The following is a 21657-nucleotide window of genomic DNA, read 5'->3' on the forward strand; positions in this document are numbered from 1 at the left end:
CTGTTTCACTGTTTTTTTCTTTAGCTGTGTCTGGTCTGCTACTCAAATAACATTGAGTTTTTAATTTCATTGACTATATTTGTCATTTCTGAAGTTCTAATTATTCAAATCTGCCCTTTTTGATACTACATTATTCTTTTCTAGTGTTTCTTATAAATCATTTTAAATATACTTATTTGATAATTTCTGTTCATTCTGTTCTGAAATTTTCTGTGAGAGTGGTAGGAGTTTGCTTATGGTGGATTATTTCCTCATGTGTTTTGTAATTATTGTGAAGTAATTTTAAGAGGGGCTTTATCTGTGGGACTATCAGGGATTGGGAATGAGGCTTCCCAGAGAGTATTACCAGTCCATGTCCATTTTTAATTAAACTTAAATCAGTTTGGGGTTTCTGGGACCACATGTCAGTAAATTTAAACTTCAAACCCTCATGAAAACAGGCCTATGTTTGTGAAATCTCTCAGCCAATGTTTCTCAGACCTAAAGCCCATTTCAAAACAGATGTACTTCCCTGTCATTTCCATGTGATGCTAGGTGCATTTGTTCTAATCTGTTTTTTCGTTTAGAGTACAGTTCTTCAGGAATCTTATCTTTATGCATGATACATGTATACTTGTTTCTCCTTACCAGGCCCCAAAGCTTCAAACACCTTGGTCACCAAGACTGGCACAAACCTGCCCCAGGTCATCCCCAGCTTCCATTGATGCTTAGCTTTCCGACTTTTTCTTTCTTTCTGCTTCTTCTTCTTCTTTCTCTCTTTGTGTGTGTGTGTGTATGGTGGGGTTGAGGGGAATCAAGGAATTTACTTTATTGCTTTCCCAGTTATTCTAAAAGGATGTTCATTACTCTTAACTAGCATTTCCAAGTTTTTATCATAAATGGGAGGCCCTTCACATTAATTTGTGTACCTTGATGCCAAAAACAGAAGTCATTACATTAAAAAAAAAAACTCTCTCTACATATGTATTTTCCAGCATGTAAATGTTCATATATATAATTCCTATGTATATTTATATTTGAAGATTGAAAATACATACCTAATTGCCTAATCTGTCACTTAAAATTTTTTTTTTGGGCAGGTGCAGTGGCTCACATCTGTAATCGTAGCACTTTGTGAGGCTGAGAGGGGAGGATCACTTGAGGTCAGGAGTTCAAAACCAGGCTGATCAACATGACGAAACCCCATCTCAATTAAAAAATAGAAAAATATTAGCTGAGCCTGGTGGCGTGCACCTGTAGTCCCAGCTACTCAGGAGGCTAAGGCAAGAGAATCACTTGAACCCGGAGATGGAGATTGCAGTGAGCCGAGATTGCGCCACTGGGCTCCAGACTGGGCTACAGTGCAAGCAAGACTCCATCTCAAAAAAAAAAAAAAAAAGGTTTTTGTGTTTTTTTTTTTTTTACTTAGAGACTAGATCTAGCCCTGTTGTTCAGGCTGGTCTCAAATTCCTGGCTCCAAGCAATCCTCCCACCTCAGCCTCCCAAAGTGCTGGGATTGTAAGTGCGAGCCAGCACACTCAGCCTGTCACTGTTTACAAGATTATTTAAGTTTTGTATATGTAATTAATTTACATTAGGATATGAAAAAGTGTAAAACAGTATACTATGAAGTCTTCCGTCCACCATTATCCTCCTCCTGCCTAATTTCCATTGCTCCCAATAGGTAATAACTGCTACTAATTTCTTGTTTTTTTCATCAAGACATATTTTTATACATATGTGACAATAACAATATGACATTGCTGAGTGTGGTGACTCATGCCTGTAATCCTAGCACTTTGGGAGGCTGGGTTGGGCGGATCACTTGAGGCCAGGAGTTTGAGACCAGCCTGGCCAACATAGCAAAACCTTGTCTCTACCAAAAATACAAAAAGTATGGTGGCACACGCCTGTAATCCCAGCTACTAGGGTGGCTGAGACAGGAGAATTCCTTGAACCCAGGAGGTGGAGGTTTCAGTGAGCTATGATTGTGCCACTGCACTTCAGCCTGGGTGACAGAGTGAGACTCTGTCTCAAAATAAAAATAAAAATAAAAATATGACATAATCTTCCACCCCATTTTTTTTTTTTTTTTTTTTTGGAGACGGAGTCTCACACTGTTGCCCAGGCTGGGGTGCAGTGGTGCAGTCTCGGCTCACTGCAAGCTCCACCTCCCAGGTTTCAGGCCATTCTCCTGCCTTAGCCTCCCGAGTAGCTGGGACTACAGGCGCCCGCCACTACGCCTGGCTAATTTTTTGTATTTTTGGTAGAGACAGGGTTTCACCGTGTTAGCCAGGATGGTCTCGATCTCCTGACCTTATAATCCACCCACCTCAGCCTCCCAAAGTGCTGGGATCACAGGTGTGAGCCACTGCGCCCGGCCATTCCACCCGTTTTTAAACCCAAATGTTAATAATACACCATAAGTAATGCTCTGTACTTTGCTTCTTCACCAGCGTGTTAAAAATGTATCTTGGAGATCTTTCTGTGTCAGTCATGTGAGAAGCTTCCTTATTCTTTCCGTATGGTTGTACCAGGCAGTTGATGGACATTTAATCTGTGGCGCTTTGCATCACTTTTTCATCTAAGAGCTCACAGAGATTGTTCTCAGGTGCCATTTTGTTTCACTTCTTTTTTCTTCAGTAACGTCTCCTCTTCCATTTACCCAGGATCAACTTGCAGCCGACATGTACAACTTTATGGCCAAAGAAGGGGAGTACGGCAAATTCTTTGTTACGGTAAGCAGCTTCCCTTGACAAAATGTTAAAGCGTTGTTAAAATGGAGTCATTTTAGCTTTTTTGCAAAAGATTTCATTTTTAGTTTTGCTCAGCCATTGTGTGTGTGTCCATCCAATGCTAACGTTACTTTTGTTTTTGAATGTGGGTCTGTTCTCAGTTATTAGAAGCCCAAGCAGATTACCATAGAAAAGCATTAGCAGTCTTAGAAAAGACCCTCCCCGAAATGCGAGCCCATCAAGGTAATGTAACCCGCGTGCGGCTGATGCTTCCTTCTTGCCTCTGCCACCTCTGCCTGGGTTCTTCTTCACCCTGACTCCTCTGCATGCACATCCTTGGGATAAAGCTTCTCTGCCTAGGAGGGTACTGTTTCCCAGCATAATTTCATCTTCCTTGCTGCATTCTCTAACTTCTTCCAAACCCAAATTAACACACTAATAGAACATTCGTAGTTCTTCTGAAACCTTCAGTTGAAGAGAAAGCTGGCCTCTTTGGGGGAGTGCCTGTGTGTTCTCCCATCTTCTAGAGGCTTGAAAAAGTCCAGCATTGAATGATCCTTTTGCACATCAGTTATTTGTTCCACAGGACTTAATTCTGGCCGTGTGACTCTGAGAGCATCCAGTCTAGGGAAAATATTTTGGACTTTCCAACAGAGAAGCCAGTACTTGATGCCACATCATGCACGTCACACTTAATAACAAGTGTGATTGAATCCTAAGACCGTGGTCACTTCTTTCAGACTCCTCCTTTGTCTTTATACTAAGCTTTTGTTCTTGTCAGCACTAATATTTTGCCTGTCATATTCAAGCACACTGCAGATTTTATCTGCAAGTTAGGTGCAGACTGAACTTTCCCCTTATGTTGAGTTTTAAGTTGGGCATCTAAAGCTTTTTTTTTTTTTTTTCCTCCCTAAAGTTTTTGATGCTATGTCTCTCTGATTTACCATTAGAGCATTTACTGGCAAAGGTGGCACAAGTGGTTGAGTCAGAAATTGCTCAGCCATCCTTGGATCTATTTCACCTGTGGTATATACCTGACATTTGGAGCTTATGCTCCTCTGCAAAACCACTGGTCTTGAGCTAACAGCCGAGTAGGATGACTTCATGATTTTGAGACTGAGCATGTGTGTGTGGTGTGTGTGTGTGTGTGTGTGTGTGTGTGTGTGTTGCGGGGGAGGGTATGGTTTGTGGAGGTGCATACATACCAGCACCTTCAAGAATGCCACTTCTTCTCCCCCTGAATTCCAAGAGATCCTCACAGATTCTGGCTTTGTGCCTGAAAGGTTTTGGATTATGGAATTATAGAATTTTATGTCTTGACTGATCAGATAGTCACCTCTTCAGCATTCTCAGGTGCAGTGTGTCTGATATTCTCAGCCATTGCCCTTGCCTTCCCAAATAATCAAGAGTCCTAGTTCAGGGAGGATAGCGTTGAGTCACAATGCAAAGGAATGAGGTTTCTGGAAAATGTTCCCACCTTCCTAGGGACCGACTCTTGCTGGGCAAGTTCATAGCATCAAGAAAATATATTTATGAGATATCTGCTGTGGGCTGGGCCCCGCATAGGACAAAATAGTAGACAGATCATCATTGTAACCTTTGAGTGACTTAGAGTCTGATTTGAAAGAGGTGATTAACAAGAGGAAAAACAAGAAGATTGGATTTTTTGAGCATTTTTTTTTTAAGAGACAAGATCTCACTCTGTTGCCCAGGCTAGACTAGAACTCTCATTCTGTTTTTTTTCCCAAGGGTATTTTCCCTAGAGAAATATGTCAGGAAGCCATGGAGAGCGGGGATGGGGCAGGGAAGAGGTTAGGGTGGAACAGCCCGTGGAGGAAGTGCGATTTGTCCTTCTTGCTGAGGTCACCCTTCACGAAGTTGCAGTTCAACCCCTCCCACCGCTGCCTGTCCTTGTACTTGCCTCTCACCTTAGTGTTCTATCTCTTCTTTCCTTGCTGTCTTCTCTGTTTTCAGAAAGACTTAGCTTGTCCTTACTATATAAAAAAAGTGTGACCTCCCTCCACGACCCCCTCACCTCCGTGGACTCCGTTGTCACATTCATGGTCAGTTGGTGGTAATCTGATGCTCTCCTGACCTGAACACAACACCCTGTTGAATCTGGTTCTCCTTCATTTTTTCTGGTGGGCACTTCAGATGACCCCTTCCTGCCTGCCACCTGTATTTTCTTAACCACCTTCCCACCCCTGAGTCCTTTGCAGTCTTGTGTCTACCCCCAATCACTCTGCTGTTTAGGAAAAAAGAGCGCAGCATACTGCAGTTTTCAAAGGAGCAGCAGCCACCCGTCAGATCCTGGCATTTGACCCAACATGGGCCATCTCTTCTTTGTTCACGTTTATCTCCTTGCACCACTTGACTACTTCTTTCATTGTGAGGACTCTGCATTGCTCCATTTCTTTTTAAAAAGTTTTATTCAAGAAGGATTATATATTGTTCTATTTCTGTCTTCTACCCAGAAGTCAGCCTTTCTGAGGTCCAGTCCTTGCTCCTTTGTTCTTCTCTCCCACCCTCACTTCCTCGCCCCCTTTCCCCTAGAAATCCCTTCACTTGGACAACTTTGCCTCTTACCTGCATTTTAATCCTTGCAGCATCCTAAGCATCGGTTCCCTCTGATGAACAGCCCTCACCTTAAACTCAAAAAGCAAACCAGTTCTCTCCCCACACCAACTGTCCCTTTCTCCCTTCTTGTCTCCCTCATATCACCTTTCCCCAAGTGATTCAGATCTTAACCTTGGAACCCTTTTCTCCTTCCTCTGTTCCATCCAGTGCCTAAGTTCTGTCCATTTTGCCCTAGGCTCTGCCATCCTTTCTTCCCCTGGCCTGCTCTGCTCCATGCTCTCACGGCCTTGGCGTGAACTTGGGATAAGATGTAAATTCCCAGACTCACAATTCCTGATCTTTTCTCAGCCGATTGCCCCTCACAAAGATATGTTAGCCCATTTTTCAGCCTGTTTAATCTTTGTCCATCTCAGGAGACCCTCTCCAACCTCACTTCCTTTGAGAAGCCTTCTCTGACAACTTAAGCCAATGGCAAACACTTTGCCTCCTGATTTGTGCCAGCATTTATTGTCTACACCAGAAGTCGCAAACAGCCATATCTGTAAAAATTGTTAAAAGTTGGTTGTCATCATCTGAAAACCAGATGCTTTGATATAACAATCCTGATTTCTGGCTTCTCCTGAAAGTTGAGAACATCTGGCAACACTGGCTCTGCTTTCCCTTGTGGCAGTGTTGGTTTGGTGCGGAGGAGTGGTTATCGCCTGTCGGCAGATCGTGCACTCCCAACAGGATTCGTGCCCCTGTGCTACCTAACTGGCTCCTCTAGACAATTGCATTTGCGACCCTCGTCTATACCATCGATCTGCCATGACTTAGCAAATATGTCTTGTCTCGTGACTGATTGTTCCGTGTCTACATGTTTGTCTTATATTCCCTTCACAATTCAGTTGCCCTCTCCCTGAGGGTGGGGAGTCTCTGTGAACTTCACCTGTCTCCTACAGTACCTGGCACTTAGTAGATCTGTTGTTTAAGAGGCCAGTGCCTGAGGTGGAGTTTGCCTTATGACTTGCTTCTAGGTCAGTGGTTCTCACTTGTACCCTCTGCCAACATTATACCAGGCTTGGGGGTGGGATCCACTGTATCCAATGTTTACTAGAAAGTTCTAGCAGAGATTTGAAGCATGCCCACCCCTTAACGTTACAGGGTTGGGCTTGTGGTGAAGGCAGTGGCAGGTGTCATTTGCAGAACTCCCCTGGGTGATTCCAGTGTATCCCCTAGTGGAAGGCTCACGTGGCCATTTTCAGCCTGTATTGTGAATCATTGCTTTAGATAAAAGGGATAAAGTATTTCAGGTAAGGTTTGACCTCTGGGAAGGTCCAGACCCCTGGATGCATTTTCTATTGGAAATTCCCCTGGCTGGTGCTGGGCTCCCCACAATTGTGAGAGTGGCTGGTGGCCTGCACCTCATTTTTGTCCCCTACCTCCCTTTCCCTCACCCCTTTCTTCAGTCTTTACCTCTTGCTCTTTCCATCCATTTTTACCTTTCCACAAACTCCCGGTTCAATGGTTTTGTGGGATTTTATTTTTCTTCCTTCCCCATGTGCAAATCATGAGGGCCTCTATCCCTGCTATGACATAGGAGAGAGTGTAAGAGGACACACTGGAGTACTACATACTGCCTTCTTCCAACCCAGCTTTCTAACAGCAGAGCTGCTAAGGGACCAGTGGCCAATAAAGGTGCAGAGAAGGGCATGAACCCGATAAGTGTTTCTCCCTGGAGCAGTTTTCACAACTGGTTTGCCCTCCTTTGCTTCTGCGAGCTGCTCAGATAGCACGGTATCTCTGCAACTTGTGCAGGCAGGCCAAACTCAACCAGATACTTCTTATTCTAATTCATATGTCCATTCTCTAAATTCTTTCTATTTTACTGCTTCATTGTATTTGTGCTAAGCTGCCTCATGACCTGAAGATAATCTAAAATATGGCTTTCCTGCCGTCAGCATAGCCTTCCGCTGCTTTAGGGCTGCAGATACTGCATTTCTTTCCACTCAGAATTTTTCGGAGCTGTTTGGGGATGCGGCGTTCTGAAGCACTGCATGCCGTGGAGATGTCGCATCTGATGGAGAGTAACTGCAACGTGGAGAGTTCACGTTGGCCATCTCCAGTCTTGTATGACAGATGCTTAACTTGTGTTTGAAATTTTCAGAGATTATTTCCATTTTTTCATAGCAAAGAGTCTATTTCTTGTCCTCTAGCTAGAAGGCTTTGCATGGCTAGAATAAATTTCTTTTCAACGAAACAGTATGCTCTGGCGAATCTTCCTTTTAGTGCAAGGCAGCCCACTAAACCCACTGGCGTGTGTTACTGAAGCGTGGTGCAGGTGCAGCGCGCCACTGCAGCTTCTGGGCAGCCTGAGTTGGGTGCCATCTAGGTGCACTCAGGCCTCTGTTCCACATGTGACTGCCCCAGCCTGGTCCATAGTTTGTGCTGCTCCAGTAGATGGCAAATAACAAAAGCAAATAGAACAGATGTATCCCCTCTTCCCAGAGCCTCAGCTACCAGTCTGCTAGAAAAGTGCATTGGGTAGTTTGGGGAGAAAATAGCTTGGTAATGCCATGAGTTTGTTGGGTGTCTAACTGAACAATTTGCTGCTCTAGATAAGTGGGCGGAAAAACCAGCCTTTGGGACTCCCCTGGAAGAACACCTGAAGAGGAGCGGGCGCGAGATTGCGCTGCCCATTGAAGCCTGTGTCATGCTGCTCCTGGAGACAGGCATGAAGGAGGAGGTGAGGGGAGCTTCGGGATCCTGTGCACCAAGTCTCCGTGCCCCTTTTTCTGCCCAGAGCACCATGCTCCCCACCAGCCCCCTGTCCGCCCCCTCCCTTAGTTATACAGCCGTTGTCTGTTTTGTGTAAAACAGTGGCTTTCAAGCTTTTGTCACCATGATCCATACTTTAAATTGCAACCCTGGTCCTTACGATACCCATCTGCCTGTGAATGAAACAAAGGTTTTACGGAACAATATTTATCTTTCCTGCTTGTGGTATACCCGGACCTCTTCGTGTCCTGTTTGATTGTTTCATTTAAAACTCTGGTTGTGATTTGTGACAGTAGATTTCGTGACGCACTAATGGGCTAATGAGCTTTAGTTTGCATAGTGTTATGCAATTTTTTTGGGTGGGGATCATTTACATACTTAATTTTACAGGATTCTTACCCCAAACCTCCCATGAACCAAATAAGGGAGTTTTTATTACTCTTCTTGTATAAATAAGGAAGTCAGCATGCAGGGAGTTTACACCAGGTCAGAGCCAGAATCAAAATGCAAGACTTTTTTCCCCCTTTTTAAAACTTTGTATTGAAATAGAACGTACACACAGAAAAGCATACATATCACAGGTGCACAGCTTGATGCGCTTGCATGACTAAACCCACCCATGGAATTGGCACTCAGATCAAAGAACACCCCGGAAGCCGTCCTTGTGTTTGCTTCCAGCCACTCCCCTTCTAACAGCCTAGGTTGGTGCTTCTTGTCTGGGGCCAGATTTGCTCCCCAGGAGACATTTGTCAAGGTCTGGAGGTATTTTTGATCATGACAACTGAGAGGAGGAGGTGTTACTGTCATCTAGTAGTAGATAGAGGCCATGTGTATATTCGTCCATTCTCACACTGCTATAAAGAACTACCTGAGACTGGATAATTTATGATGAAAGGGCTTTAACTGACTCACAGTTCCACAGGCTATACAGGAAGCATGGCTGGGGAGGCCTCAGGAAACTTACAGTCATGGTGGCAGGTGAAGGGGAAGCAGGCACAGTGTTGACATGGTGGAGCAGGAGGGAGAGAGCAAGTGCGCGTGCAAAGGGGGAGTTGCCACACACTTTCAAACAACCAGATCTTGTGAGAGCTCACTCACTATCACAAGAACAGCAAAGGGGAAATCCACCCCCATGATCCAGTCACCTCCCACCAGGCCCTGCATTCCAACACTGGAGATCATAATTCCACATGAGATTTGGATGGGGACACAGAGCCGAACCATATCAACATGGATGCTGCTAAACATCCCACAGGGCACAGGACAACCTCCAACAAAAAATAATCCAACCTAAAATGTCTGTAGTGCTGAGGTCAAGAAATTCTGCCTAGATTAATCTTCTTCCTGCCTGTCCCTGTGCTTGGGTACATGCTCAGCCCTCGCCATTCCTCCTGACAGCCCTGCGGGGCAGGTGGTACCACCGCCGCCATAGATAAGAGCTGAGCAGAAGTCGGGAAATCCCCATCAGAACACACTGCCGCTTAAGAGTCTGAGTCTCCCAACCTGCTCTTGATGCTGATGGCTTTTCTTTATCTTTAGGGCCTTTTCCGAATCGGGGCTGGGGCCTCCAAGTTAAAGAAGCTGAAAGCTGCTTTGGACTGTTCTACTTCCCACCTGGATGAGTTCTATTCAGACCCCCATGCTGTAGCAGGTGAGCGCCAAAGACTGTCTGCAAATCAAGTCACCCTCAAGGCAGTGGGCAGGTTCTGTCTCAGACAGATGGTCAGTTAAAATCCAATTTCAATTATAGGTTTAAGGGACAAAACTGAAGTGGCCTCTTGCTACAATTCCTTAGTGTATATTAATGTAATGTTCACATGTGTCTTCTTTACTCCTTTTTGTTTTTCTATTTTCTTGATGATTAAAGGAGGAAGTAGCTTACAATGCAAATATTTGGAGACATACTTGTATTTTCTTCCCATCGTTCATAGTCTCCCCCCACCAAATTCATATCTACCCAGAGAAATTATGTCTATTAAGGGAATGACTTTAAAACTAAATTTATTGGTAATTAATCTCTTAAAACATTGTTTTTGCAAGAGATTGAATTTGTTTTATGAACATTTTAGTCTCTAACCACTCTTGCCAACTTAACGATTTGTTATATACATCTTGGAAGATTGTAATTGAGATCATTTCGATCTGCAAAATAATATGTCCCAAGATTCTTAGCCTTACTCCTTTTTCATACTCAAAGAGAGTGTTAATGATTTCAGGTGCTTTAAAATCCTATTTACGGGAATTGCCTGAACCTTTGATGACTTTTAATCTGTATGAAGAATGGACACAAGTTGCAAGGTAAGTAAGTGTAAAGGACGCAGAGTTGTAAAGGGAATGATGTGATATTGTGCCCTATTTGTAAATCATTTTATTCTCAGGGATCATAACCTTAAAATAGCATATTTGTTAAATAATACATGTCTCAGCTCTTATTTATGTTTAGAATAAAAATATCGAGTGATGTAATTATTAATGTAGGAAAGTCACCACTTAGGCATTGGTTTAAATTTGTGTTACGTGGATGAAGACATAGAGTGGTATCCATATTAATGGATTTGCAAATTTCTAGCCCCCTTTATGTTGAAGAAAGCCCTGTAACTGGGGATACGGGTTATACTGACCCGTGGCAGTGTACCTTTTGAGCTGTATGCAAACTTGCGTGTGCAGTGATACAGTTGGCCTTCAAACAGCATGAGGATTAGCAGCAGTGATACACTACATAATTGCAAATTCAAGTAATACTTTTAACTCCCTCAAAACAACTAATAGCATACTGTTGGCTGGAAGCCTTACTGATAACGTAGTCAATTAACACATATTTTGTATGTTGTATGTATTATATACTGTATTCTTACAATAGAGTAAGTTAGAGAAGAAGTACTATTAAGAAAATTGTAAGGAGGAGACAATCTGTTCAGTATTCATTAAAGGGAAGTGGATCATCTTAAAGGTCTTCATCCTTGTTGTCTTCATGTTGCGTAGGTTGAGGAAGTAGAGAAAGTGAAGGGGTTGGTCTTGCTGTTTTAGGGGTGGCAGTTCATCTGTGAGTTTTTCACAGATCTCCAGGAATTTTCCTATATGTTTATTGAAAAAATTGCGTGTAAGTGGATCCTGTGTTGTCAGCTGTATAATGATGACATTAATATTTACTGAGCATTTTCTTGTGCTCAGTACTGTGCTCATCTTTGTAGCTATTACCTCCTGTAATCTTTAATTAACATTGTAAAAGGCAGATGATGATGTGATCCACATTTTACAGAGAGGAAACCGAGGCTTGGGAGGGAACAGGGCCAGGATAGTAGCAAGTAATTGGCAGAGCTAGAATTCAAACCAGACACCCAAATGCTATGTTTCTCTTTGTCCCTTTCCCTCCACCCTCAGCTTCAGTCTGTCTAGGAACAGTTGATTTTAAGCAGGACAGCTTTGTTTTAAAAGCCTAGAGGCTTCTGCTTGGCTGGCCAGCCCACCTCCTCGTCTTTTTTCTCACGGTACTGACTCCCCTCCTCTCCAGAGTGCCTACTCCTCACCACTAAGGGAAGAGGAACAAATGTCACCTCTGTTCTGTCCTCTTCCCCGTCTGCGGACACTGCCCCTGTTCCCCTCAGGCAGGCCATGATCAAATAAGAGCCACTTATTTCTGATCAGTTACACTTCAGTGGATGTGAGTCCATCACTCATCTCTTTAACCAGGTTTTGCATTTGAGCTTTTCTTTTCTTTTTCCTTTTTTTTTTTTAGATGGAGTCCTACTCTGTCGCCCACGCTGGAGTGCAGTGGCACAGTCTAGAGTCACTGCAACCTCCACCTCCCTGGTTCAAGCAATTCCCCTGCCACAGGCTCCCAAGTAGCTGGGATTACAGGTGCCCGCCACCACGCCTGGCTAATTTTTTTGTATTTTTAGTAGAGACGAGGTTTCACCATGTTGGCCAGACTGGTCTCGAACTCCTGACCTCAGGCAATCCGCCTGCCTCGGCCTCCCAAACTGCTGGGATTACAGGCATGAGCCACTGCGCTCAGCCACATTTGAGCTTTTCTCTGTAACTGTGGAATGAGAGACTTTGTCCCTGGTAGATGGTGAGGTGTTCAAGTTCAGAGACAAGTTCTTAGTCATCACGTATCTTTGGAACCCTGCCTGGGGACCAGCCTACTGTCGGTATTAATGTTTATGGGACAGAATTCAGTGGAATCCAACATCAGTGTTAGGTGAAGGAGAGTTGTGGGATTTCTTTTATTGGGTAGCCTCCTACCCAATAAAAGATTTCTTTGTTTATTACAAGCAAATAAACTTGTAAAAGAAGATGTCTGTCTGTTGGTATATTGATTCTATAGTTGAGAATTGTCAACATGGTGGGCTTCCATCCCAGTAACACATCAACTGGCCTCTAAAGTGTAATTATGTTTAATCCCTATCCGTACTCTCCAGAATGATTCCATTCTGGAGGATGTTTCGAGTTCAGAGCGGTGTTATGGAGGCCCCTCTATCACTCTTGGTCCCTAGACGGCAGAGTTGGCTGTACTCTACAGGCTCCTCCCTGCCCCTTTTTTTATGTCTCTGCAATATGCCTTTTTATGTCTCTGCAATATGCCTCCATATTGCGCCCATGGAGGGCAAGAGCTCTTACAGTTGCTTCACAACAGAAATGGGCTGCTAGGTGTGTAGCCGGTGTGCAGTATTGCAAGCGAGGAAAGGCCCAGAGGTCTGGGCGACTGGGACTCACCCCCCTGATCTGTGGCTGAGCTGCTTGAGGGTAAGAGAATTTGGGCTCCATGAAGCTATACGTCAGTACACACTTTTTCTAGACAGAATTTTCAGTAGTGTCTTGTCTCTTCTGTGCCAAGCATTGGTGGAGGTGGTTTTGCCACAAAACCACCTCAAAATCGTTCAGCAGACACCTAAACTCGTTCAGCAGAATCAACACTTACCCTGTTTTGCACATCCAGAGATTGAAGGTTAACCAACTGCACAGAGTTAAACAGTTAATTGGTATTTGACTCTAAATCTGTTTATTTCCATAGTCTGGGCTGTTTTCCAAGTGTGCTTTCTCTGTCAAAATGGAGGCCTCACTTTTAATATAGCATATTAATAAGGTATTACTAATCAGTGTTTTAATAAATTGTTATACTTAAAAGTTTTTTTTTCTCAGTGTGCAGGATCAAGATAAAAAACTTCAAGACTTGTGGAGAACATGTCAGAAGTTGCCACCACAAAATTTTGTTAACTTTAGGTATGTATGATTGAGCTACAATAACTCTGGAGTAAAGATAGGTTTAATGTCCAGCAGAGAAGTCATTTAATTCAGGCATACTTGGCACATTAAAAAACAACAACAACAAAAAACACATCACTTTGGAGGGTAACTTGGGGCTGCTGGGAATGGGATTTCATGTATATTATGATGAATTTGAAGCATCAGTATCATGCTTGACATTAATACATAAGTTGGCTTATTTTCCCACTACAGCTATTAGCAATAAATTTCTTGTGAAAAGTTTGAGTGACCGTATGTTGGGTTTGGAGTCCAAATCGTCCAGTATGTTAAAGGCAAAATTAATCAATAGTTGTACATTCTGTAATGTCTTTTATATATACTACTTAATTTATTTTAAAGTATAAAATCATCTTGCTAAATAAAATTTCAAGGAATGGAGATTATATATTACTTTGTGGAATAACTGTGGTTTTAAGAAAATTTACCATGGGACAAAACTTCCGTAATATAACTTCTGTTTTCCTTTTGACTTCATATGTAACTTAGAACAAGTATAGAGAAAAGGAAAAAGTGGCCCCTAGGAATAAAGTCACTCAAAACCAAACAAGGAAAGTTTTCTGGGAGGACTTTCTAGAAAATTTTCTTTGTTTGGTTTTGAGTGACATTAAGTGATCAACCAAAATACTTTACAGGTGATATGTCTAGAATGTTACTTGTCCTTAAATTTAGCCTTGGGCTTTGCCACTAAGCAAAGCTACATACTCCCTTTTAAATATTCCCTTTGATTAATTTAACTCACCCAGCTTGGAATTACAGATCCTCTTCCTCTATTCAGTGTATATGGTAAGAACTCAGTACTTCTTAGTATGTTGGGAGTTGGGCTCTTTATTTTGTTAATTTTACTCTGTAATTGTTACTAATTGATTTTTGAATAGGGAGCACATTCCCTTGGTTCAAAATTCAAAATTCAAAAGGTATACAATGAAAAATCTCTCTCCTGTTCCCATACCCCAGCCACCCAGTTCCTCTCCTGAGATGCATCCGGTGTTTAGTTTCTTATATATCCTCTCAGCAAGAGTTGATGTAGACGTAAGCAAATACATTCATGTGTACATATTTGCCTACATATTTTTTCTCTCACACCCCCTTCTTAAAAGCGAATGAGGTATATTGTATACCTCATTCTCCCCCTCACCTTTTTTGCTTGACATCTTAAGATACTCGCTTAATACATCTTGGAGATTTTTCCTTCTCAGTACATTGTGTAATGATGGTTGCATAATCCTCCACTGTATGGATATACTGTGATTTATTTAACCAACTCCCTGTTGATAGTCAGGTTGTTCTTAAGTTTTTGCCTTTATACGACTGTACTTATACATAAGCTATGTATATATGATAAATTGGATATTTTTATAATTCCAACATAAAGTATTTTCAAATACAGTTTCCTTTAAGCAATATAACTGTGTCTGTTTTTGTATTAAAAAATATTGAGCTCACTATTAACACATTATAACTTATAATAGGGCTAGAATAGATAGGACATAGAGGAGAAATTGATTAGAAATATATAGCCAATAGAGGTTCAAATTGCTGAGATTTATACTTAACCTATTTTCTTCTTCCAAGCCCTAATTAGTCTGTTATCTGAAGCAAAGAACACAAGAACTGTATAAAATGCTTCACCTGAGCCAGATTCTGATTTAGGAACTCTCTGCAGTTAGCACCTGAGCAACCTGGGATTGTGCACCTGGGCAGGAAGAGAATATTCCAGCAGCTATTTCAGAGGAGAAACCCTCCCCTTCTCTTTTGACCCCTAGATATTTGATCAAGTTCCTTGCAAAGCTTGCCCAGACCAGCGATGTGAATAAAATGACTCCCAGCAACATTGCGATTGTGTTAGGCCCTAACTTGTTATGGGCCAAAAATGAAGGGTAAGTCATCTTCCTCTGTATCACATCCTTTGAATTTCTTCTTTCCCACCTGTCGGGATGCATAGAAATGTAACTTGGGTTACACATTCTAGTTTAAGATCAATTCGAGGTGTTCTGAAATTGGTTTTCTCATTCAGCCTATAATATTCTTGGAACACAGCTGTGAGCTGGGTGCTGTTCCAGCTGATGGTGACACAAAGATGTGTGAGACACTGTCCCAGTTCTCAAAATGCCCCTGCTCTTAGGCAGTTAGATAGCTCAGTGGCTACAGTACAGTGATAAGAAAAATGCACATATCCGTGTGTGTGTATATGATATTGTGGGAGGGGTAGCACTTTACTTCCACCCCCTTAGGGTATCTGGCTGGACCTGAGAACTAAATGGACGTAAGACAGGTTAACAGGAGAAAGCATACAGATTTGTACATTTTAATGCACAGCAGAGAAGTCATTTAATTCACGCCTACTTAGCACATTAATAAAAAAAGCACATCACTTTGGAGAGTAACTTGGGACTACTGGGAATGGGATTTCACGTATATATATATTTTTTATTATTATTATACTTTAAGTTCTAGGGTACATGTGCATAACGTGCAGGTTTGTTACGTATGTATACTTATGCCATGTTGGTGTGCTGCACCCATCAACTCGTCAGCACCCATCAACTCGTCATTTACATCAGGTATAACTCCCAATGCAATCCCTCCCGCCTCCCCCCGGGATTTCATGTATATTATGATGACTTAGAAGCATCAGTGTCATGTCTGACATTGGAGTTCCCATAGGACAATGAAGATCCAAAGAAGCAGTTAAGAGCTGAATGCTTATATTTGAAGTTGGACGAAAAGTGAATTGTGAAAACATGACCAGACAAAGGAGTGTGGGCTAGGGCAGTTAGTTGTGGAGAAGTGACTAGGAAGATAAGGATTCGTTCGGCAAGGTTTGTTTATGGAGGTTTCCCTCAGCCTTGCCTTCCCATCCCTGGTGTTAGGAATGTTTCTTTCCTCCTGGTATATATAGGGAGGGCATCCTTCACGTGGGAGTTTATCTCCTGCTTTCTGGATGAAAAAGGAAGGTCGGAGCACTCTTCTTGCATGTGATGATTTTCAAGTATCTTTAACTCAAAATAATCCTATACCTAAGGGGCATATTTTGGGATGGCATATTCTGCCCCCTTTATCAAGTGTGACGGCAACAGAGGTAAAGAAACATAATTCAGGCTGAGGAGTCAGGGAAAGCTCTGGCTAGGGAATGGCACTGGAGCTGTACCTTGATGAGTTAATAAGTTTCCTACAGCCAGGACCTGGATGGACCAAGACACTATTGAAAGGGCCAGGTTCCCATCGTTTACGGGTGTGTCACATGGCCTCGTGAATCTTGAAGACAAAGAACATGAGGCTGTGACTGGGAAGGCCAGAGCCTTCAAGGTCCTCACACATCCTGCTGAGGTGTCTGAGACTTATTTTCTGGCTGGTGGGGAGTCATTCATTAAGGTTCCTAAGCAGAAGAATGTCTTGATTAAGTTGCACTTAGATAACTTTATTGGCATTGCGAAATGTAGATTGAATAGAGGAGGGGTGGGGGGATCCGCTAGAAAGCTTCTGGGAAATTGCCACTCTGTTGGTGGCATTGTGATGATCTCATTTAGTAATCAGAAGTAACCTTTTGAATAGAGGACATAGGCCGGGCGCGGTGGCTCAAGCCTGTAATCCCAGCACTTTGGGAGGCCGAGGCGGGCGGATCACGAGGTCAGGAGATCGAGACCATCCTGGCTAACACTGTGAAACCCCGTCTCTACCAAAAAATACAAAAAAACTAGCCGGGCGAGGTGGCGGGCGCCTGTAGTCCCAGCTACTCGGAGGCTGAGGCAGGAGAATGGCGGTAAACCCGGGAGGCGGAGCTTGCAGTGAGCTGAGATCCGGCCACTGCACTCCAGCCTGGGCGACAGAGCGAGACTCCGTCTCAAAAAAAAAAAAAAAAAAAAAAAAAATGAATAGAGGACATAAGAGAGAAATTGATTAGAAATATATAGCAAATTGAGGTTGAATCATTGACATTTGTACTGTCGTCCTTGTGTTTGCAGATGAGGACACTGACTCTTAGAAAGAACAAGTAATTTGCTTAAGATCACACACGGGGAACTGGTGTGTCCAGGTTCTGGGTACAGAGCCTGTATCCTTATTAACCCTTATTAGCTTTCCAGTACTCTTCTAAAAGAAAAGTGGGAAAGGACGTGAGAGGACAGTTCCACCCTAATCCAGCAGGGTTCTAAGGCACACAGACTGATCAGACTCCGTGTGGGAGGAAGGCTGGGAAGGATCATTTACAGGCAGAGCTTCAATTTTAAACTGGAATTTGAAAGGAGCGAGAAATTTTACTTGGTCGGAAAGTGGGTGAAAATGTTCTGGTGGGAAGAGAGGTCAGAGTGATAGAGGAGAGGTTTGAGGCAGTCAGACCTGGGATCGAGCTTGGGAACCCAATGTCCTCATGTAAGCCTCATAATAGGTTCTTGTAAAAATTAAGCAAGATGAAGAACCTGAAGCCTGGTAGGTGGCCAGAAAGTGTCAGGCCTTTTGCAGGTGGTTTGCTTTTGTGGTGTTCTGACTCCCAACTGAAACAGGAACTTGACAACAGTGATAATAACTCTTACTTATTTTTTTCTCCTTCCTCCTTTCCTTTCTTTTTTCTTTTCCTTTTTCCTTTCCTTTCCTTTCCTTTCCTTTCTTCTTCTTTTTTTTTTTTGAGACAAGGTCTCGCTCTGTTCTCCAGGCTGGAGTACAGTGGCGTGATCATGGCTCACTGCAGCCTCAACCTCCTGGGCTCAGGTGATCCTCCCACCTTAGCCTCTCCAGTAGCTGGGAGTACAGATGCGTACCGCCACACCTGGCCAATTTTTGCAGAGACGGGATTTCACTATGTTGCCCAGGCTGGTCTTGAACTCCTGGCCTAACTGCCTCAGCCTGCCAAAGGACTGGGATTACAGGTGTGAGCCACTGCATCTGGCCTACTTATTTTCTTCTTTGTGAGCCTTGGCATCCGACAGTGTTAACATCTGAACACTCATCTTGAGACTAGTCCACATATATGGCAACCTTAAGTGTGAGTGGGAGGCTCAGGTTTCAACATAGTAAAAGGCACACTGTAACAATGCATGTTCTTGGTGACATCATAAGCAAAATTGCTTTTTAGTGATCTTTTAGTCTTAGAACATAGCTACCACCCATGTGATGCTGTTCCAGTGGGAAAGTACAACCCTCATTGCAGACCAGTTCCAGACCAGTTTAAAACCGGCATTTGACACAGCATTGGTGACTGACTGGTTTCACTGCCCCCCAGGGTCTGTGTGTAGCAGACACTGTGGTTGTTATCACAGTGCAGACGAAGGAGCAGCCAAGCCAGAGTCATTTTTTCCTGGGTGATCACAGCCACGTTCGTAGACCAGGACCATGTGAATTTGATTTTGTTTTTTGTTTTTTTTGTTTTGTTTTGTTTTGTTTTGTTTTGTTTGAGACAGAGTTTCACTCTGTCACCAGGCTGGAGTGCAGTGGCGTGATCTCGGCTCACTGCAACCTCCACCTTCCGGATTCAAGTGATTCTCCTGCCTCAGCCTCCCAAGTAGCTGGGACTACAGGCATGCACCACCACACCTGGCTAATTTTTGTGTTTTTAGTAGAGATGGAGGTTTCACCATGTTGGCCAGGATGATCTCGATCTCTTGACCTTGTGATCCGCCTGCCTCAGCCTCCCAAAGTGCTGGGATTATAGGTGTGAACCTCCGCACCCAGCCAGTGAATTTGATTTTTGCATCTTTTAAATATTTTATCCTTTAAAAATAATTGAATTGCCCTGACACAACCAGCAGAAATTAGATGCTGCCTACGGGAAGTATTTTAATTTTGTGAACTTCTTTGCAGAACACTTGCTGAAATGGCAGCAGCCACATCCGTCCATGTGGTTGCAGTGATTGAACCCATCATTCAGCATGCCGACTGGTTCTTCCCTGAAGGTAATTCTCATTTCAGTTTCATTGACAACCAAAGCAATGTGATAATCGTGCAAAAAAGTCTTCTTAAAGAAGAAAATACATCTGTAATCCTTCTTCATGATTACATAATTGGTTTCACATTTTTCATGTGTCTTTCCAGCCTTTGTTCATTACATTTGTATTTTGACATAATGGTAATCATATTGTATTGTCTTTCACTTAGTTTCACTAAAACATAGCCAGTCAGTGTACATTGAATACCCACTAGGTGCCATATGTTTGCTGGTGAAGCCTACTGCCTTTCCTGGGGGAACTCCGGCCACTGGAGAAGACAGCCACATGAACAGATAAATTATAACACATGGTAAATTGGAAGATAGGTGGATGGAGAAAGATTTCACAAACTCAGGTGCTGGGAAAGGGAGCCAGAGACTGGTTTTTAGAAGAGGCGATGTTGAATATGCAGGAGTTTTTCACTTGGAAGAGGGCTTTTTGTTTAGCTAGATTATGGATTTGCCCATAGGTAGGAGATAAAGCAGAAAAGGTTGATCAGGGCCAGTTGGTGAAGGCCTGAGTTGGTTGTGTCAGGGAATTAGTATTTCATCCTGTTGGCAATAGATTTTCAAACTAGGTTTGTTGCAGTCCTGGGATCCACAGAGGTTCCCATGGCCCCCTTTGGGGATGCTGGCCAGGCCAGTGTTAGAACTCTGGATCCCCCACACCTACTTCCTCCAGAGCAGCCCTGCTGCCATGTCCCGTGGGGTGCAAGCCCCACAATACCCATCTCTTCTTCACCTCTGTTTTGTCACCATCCAGGGTCACGCCTCATTCTTGTAGGTTGCCCTGGGAAGATGGGATGGATGAATGAATGCTAGCATTCTGCTCAAGATTTCCTTTGAGGAAATGAGTCTTGCAAAAACTGCTAGAGGCAGTATGAACTTGATGTTGCCGTTTTTTGTTTTTTTTTTTCCTGCAGTTGCAAGATTGAATAGAGTGAAAACAGAGCTGCCATACAAAGGGAGGGGACCCAAAGAGGGTAGCCGTTGCTGGCTCAAATGCCAGCAATGTTCATATCCTCATCATTGTCCCTCCCACTGTGCTCTCAGACAGTAGATGATTGGCTATTTCTTTACCTCCTGTTTTTGCCTAATTAGCAAATTTTAGTGACCTCTCTTTACTACCTGATTGGTCGGGTGTGAGCTAAGTTGCAAGCCCCATATTTAAAGGTAGATGCGGTCACCTTCCCAGCTAGGCTTAGGGATTCTTAGTCGGCCTAGGAAATCCAGCTAGTCCTCTCTCAGTCCCCCCTCTCAACCGGAAAACCCAAGTGCTGTTGGGGAGGTTGGCTGACGACCGCTCTAACTGCTTTCTGCTGAATTGGGGCGTAGTAGGGGGTTGTGCAGTTGAGATTTCCTTGGGAGGGGTGCCTTTGATGTCATTAACTTGATGTTGCCTTGTATTTCTATTTTATATCAAAGTGTAAATATTCTTTTTTTTTTTTTTTTTTTTGAGACGGAGTCTTGCTCTGTCACCCAGGCTAGGGTGCAGTGGCAAGATCTCGGCCCACTGCAACCTCTGCCTCCCAAGTTCAAGCAGTTCTCCTGCCTCAGCCTCCTGAGTAGCTGGGATTACAGGCATACATCACCACGCCCAACTAATTTTTTGTATTTTTAGTAGAGATGGGGTTTCACTTTCTTGGCCAGGCTGGTCTTGAACTCCTGACCTCAGGTGATCCCCCCGCCTCAGCCTCCCAAAGTGCTGGGATTGCAGTCGTGAGCCACCATGCCCAGCTAAATATCTCTTTGAATGATTCAAATAAGTGATCTGTGTTCATCATCCTCTTCTGCATTCTAGATTTGGTTTTTTTTCCACAAAGGAGAAAGCACAAAAGTTGTGTAACTTATATTCTGAGCCACACTTCTTCCCCTGTCTTGTCCTCTTACGTTACTTCCCACTGGTTTGATGGACCATTCTTGCGACATGAGTGCCTGGAGCTTCCATTTTGAAATAGTGGGGACTGTGGACTGAAGAATGAGGTCCCCGTTCCAATGAGGGGTGTCCTAGAGCTCCCTCGCCTGCTGTGCTCCGTGTCTCATGCACTTGTTTATTTTTCCTCTTGCAGAGGTGGAATTTAATGTATCGGAAGCATTTGTACCTCTCACCACCCCGAATTCTAATCACTCTTCCCACACTGGAAACGACTCTGACTCGGGGACCCTGGAGAGGAAGCGGCCTGCTAGCATGGCGGTGATGGAAGGAGACTTGATGAAGAAGGAAAGGTATGATTCGACCGTTCACTTCCAAACCAGCAGTAAATATGTTGTTAGACCCATGGTATCTGGTATCGCTCAGTGGACTTGGGATTTGAGAGTGGTCCCCATCCACCTGTGGCTGATGGCATCCAGATAGTTTCTGTAATTCTGCTGTAGGTCATTCTAAGCACTGATCTCCCCGTAAAGTCAGTGTATAAAGCTTGT

At 43.4% G+C, this 21657-nt stretch overlaps 1 protein-coding gene across 7 annotated transcripts in view; it reads left to right on the top strand.

Annotated features, from left to right (window-relative positions):
• ARHGAP17 (Rho GTPase activating protein 17) overlaps positions 1-21657 on the top strand; it is a 98554-nt gene that overhangs the window by 53767 nt on the left and 23130 nt on the right. For all 7 annotated transcript variants that reach the window (XR_004438827.1, XM_033217712.1, XM_033217713.1 and 4 more), the window contains 9 exons: positions 2649-2717; positions 2876-2957; positions 7889-8016; positions 9588-9699; positions 10265-10346; positions 13191-13271; positions 15080-15193; positions 19110-19201; positions 21303-21459. Coding sequence is in view for 6 of the 7 variants with exons in the window: in XM_033217712.1 (XP_033073603.1) it covers positions 2649-2717; positions 2876-2957; positions 7889-8016; positions 9588-9699; positions 10265-10346; positions 13191-13271; positions 15080-15193; positions 19110-19201; positions 21303-21459 (917 nt within the window). In the remaining variant the exon portion in view is untranslated. The remainder of the gene's footprint in view (positions 1-2648; positions 2718-2875; positions 2958-7888; positions 8017-9587; positions 9700-10264; positions 10347-13190; positions 13272-15079; positions 15194-19109; positions 19202-21302; positions 21460-21657) is intronic.

This window comes from Trachypithecus francoisi, unplaced genomic scaffold (assembly GCF_009764315.1).
Source record: "Trachypithecus francoisi isolate TF-2019V2 unplaced genomic scaffold, Tfra_2.0 Lachesis_group10, whole genome shotgun sequence".
NCBI classification, from domain to species: domain Eukaryota; kingdom Metazoa; phylum Chordata; class Mammalia; order Primates; family Cercopithecidae; genus Trachypithecus; species Trachypithecus francoisi.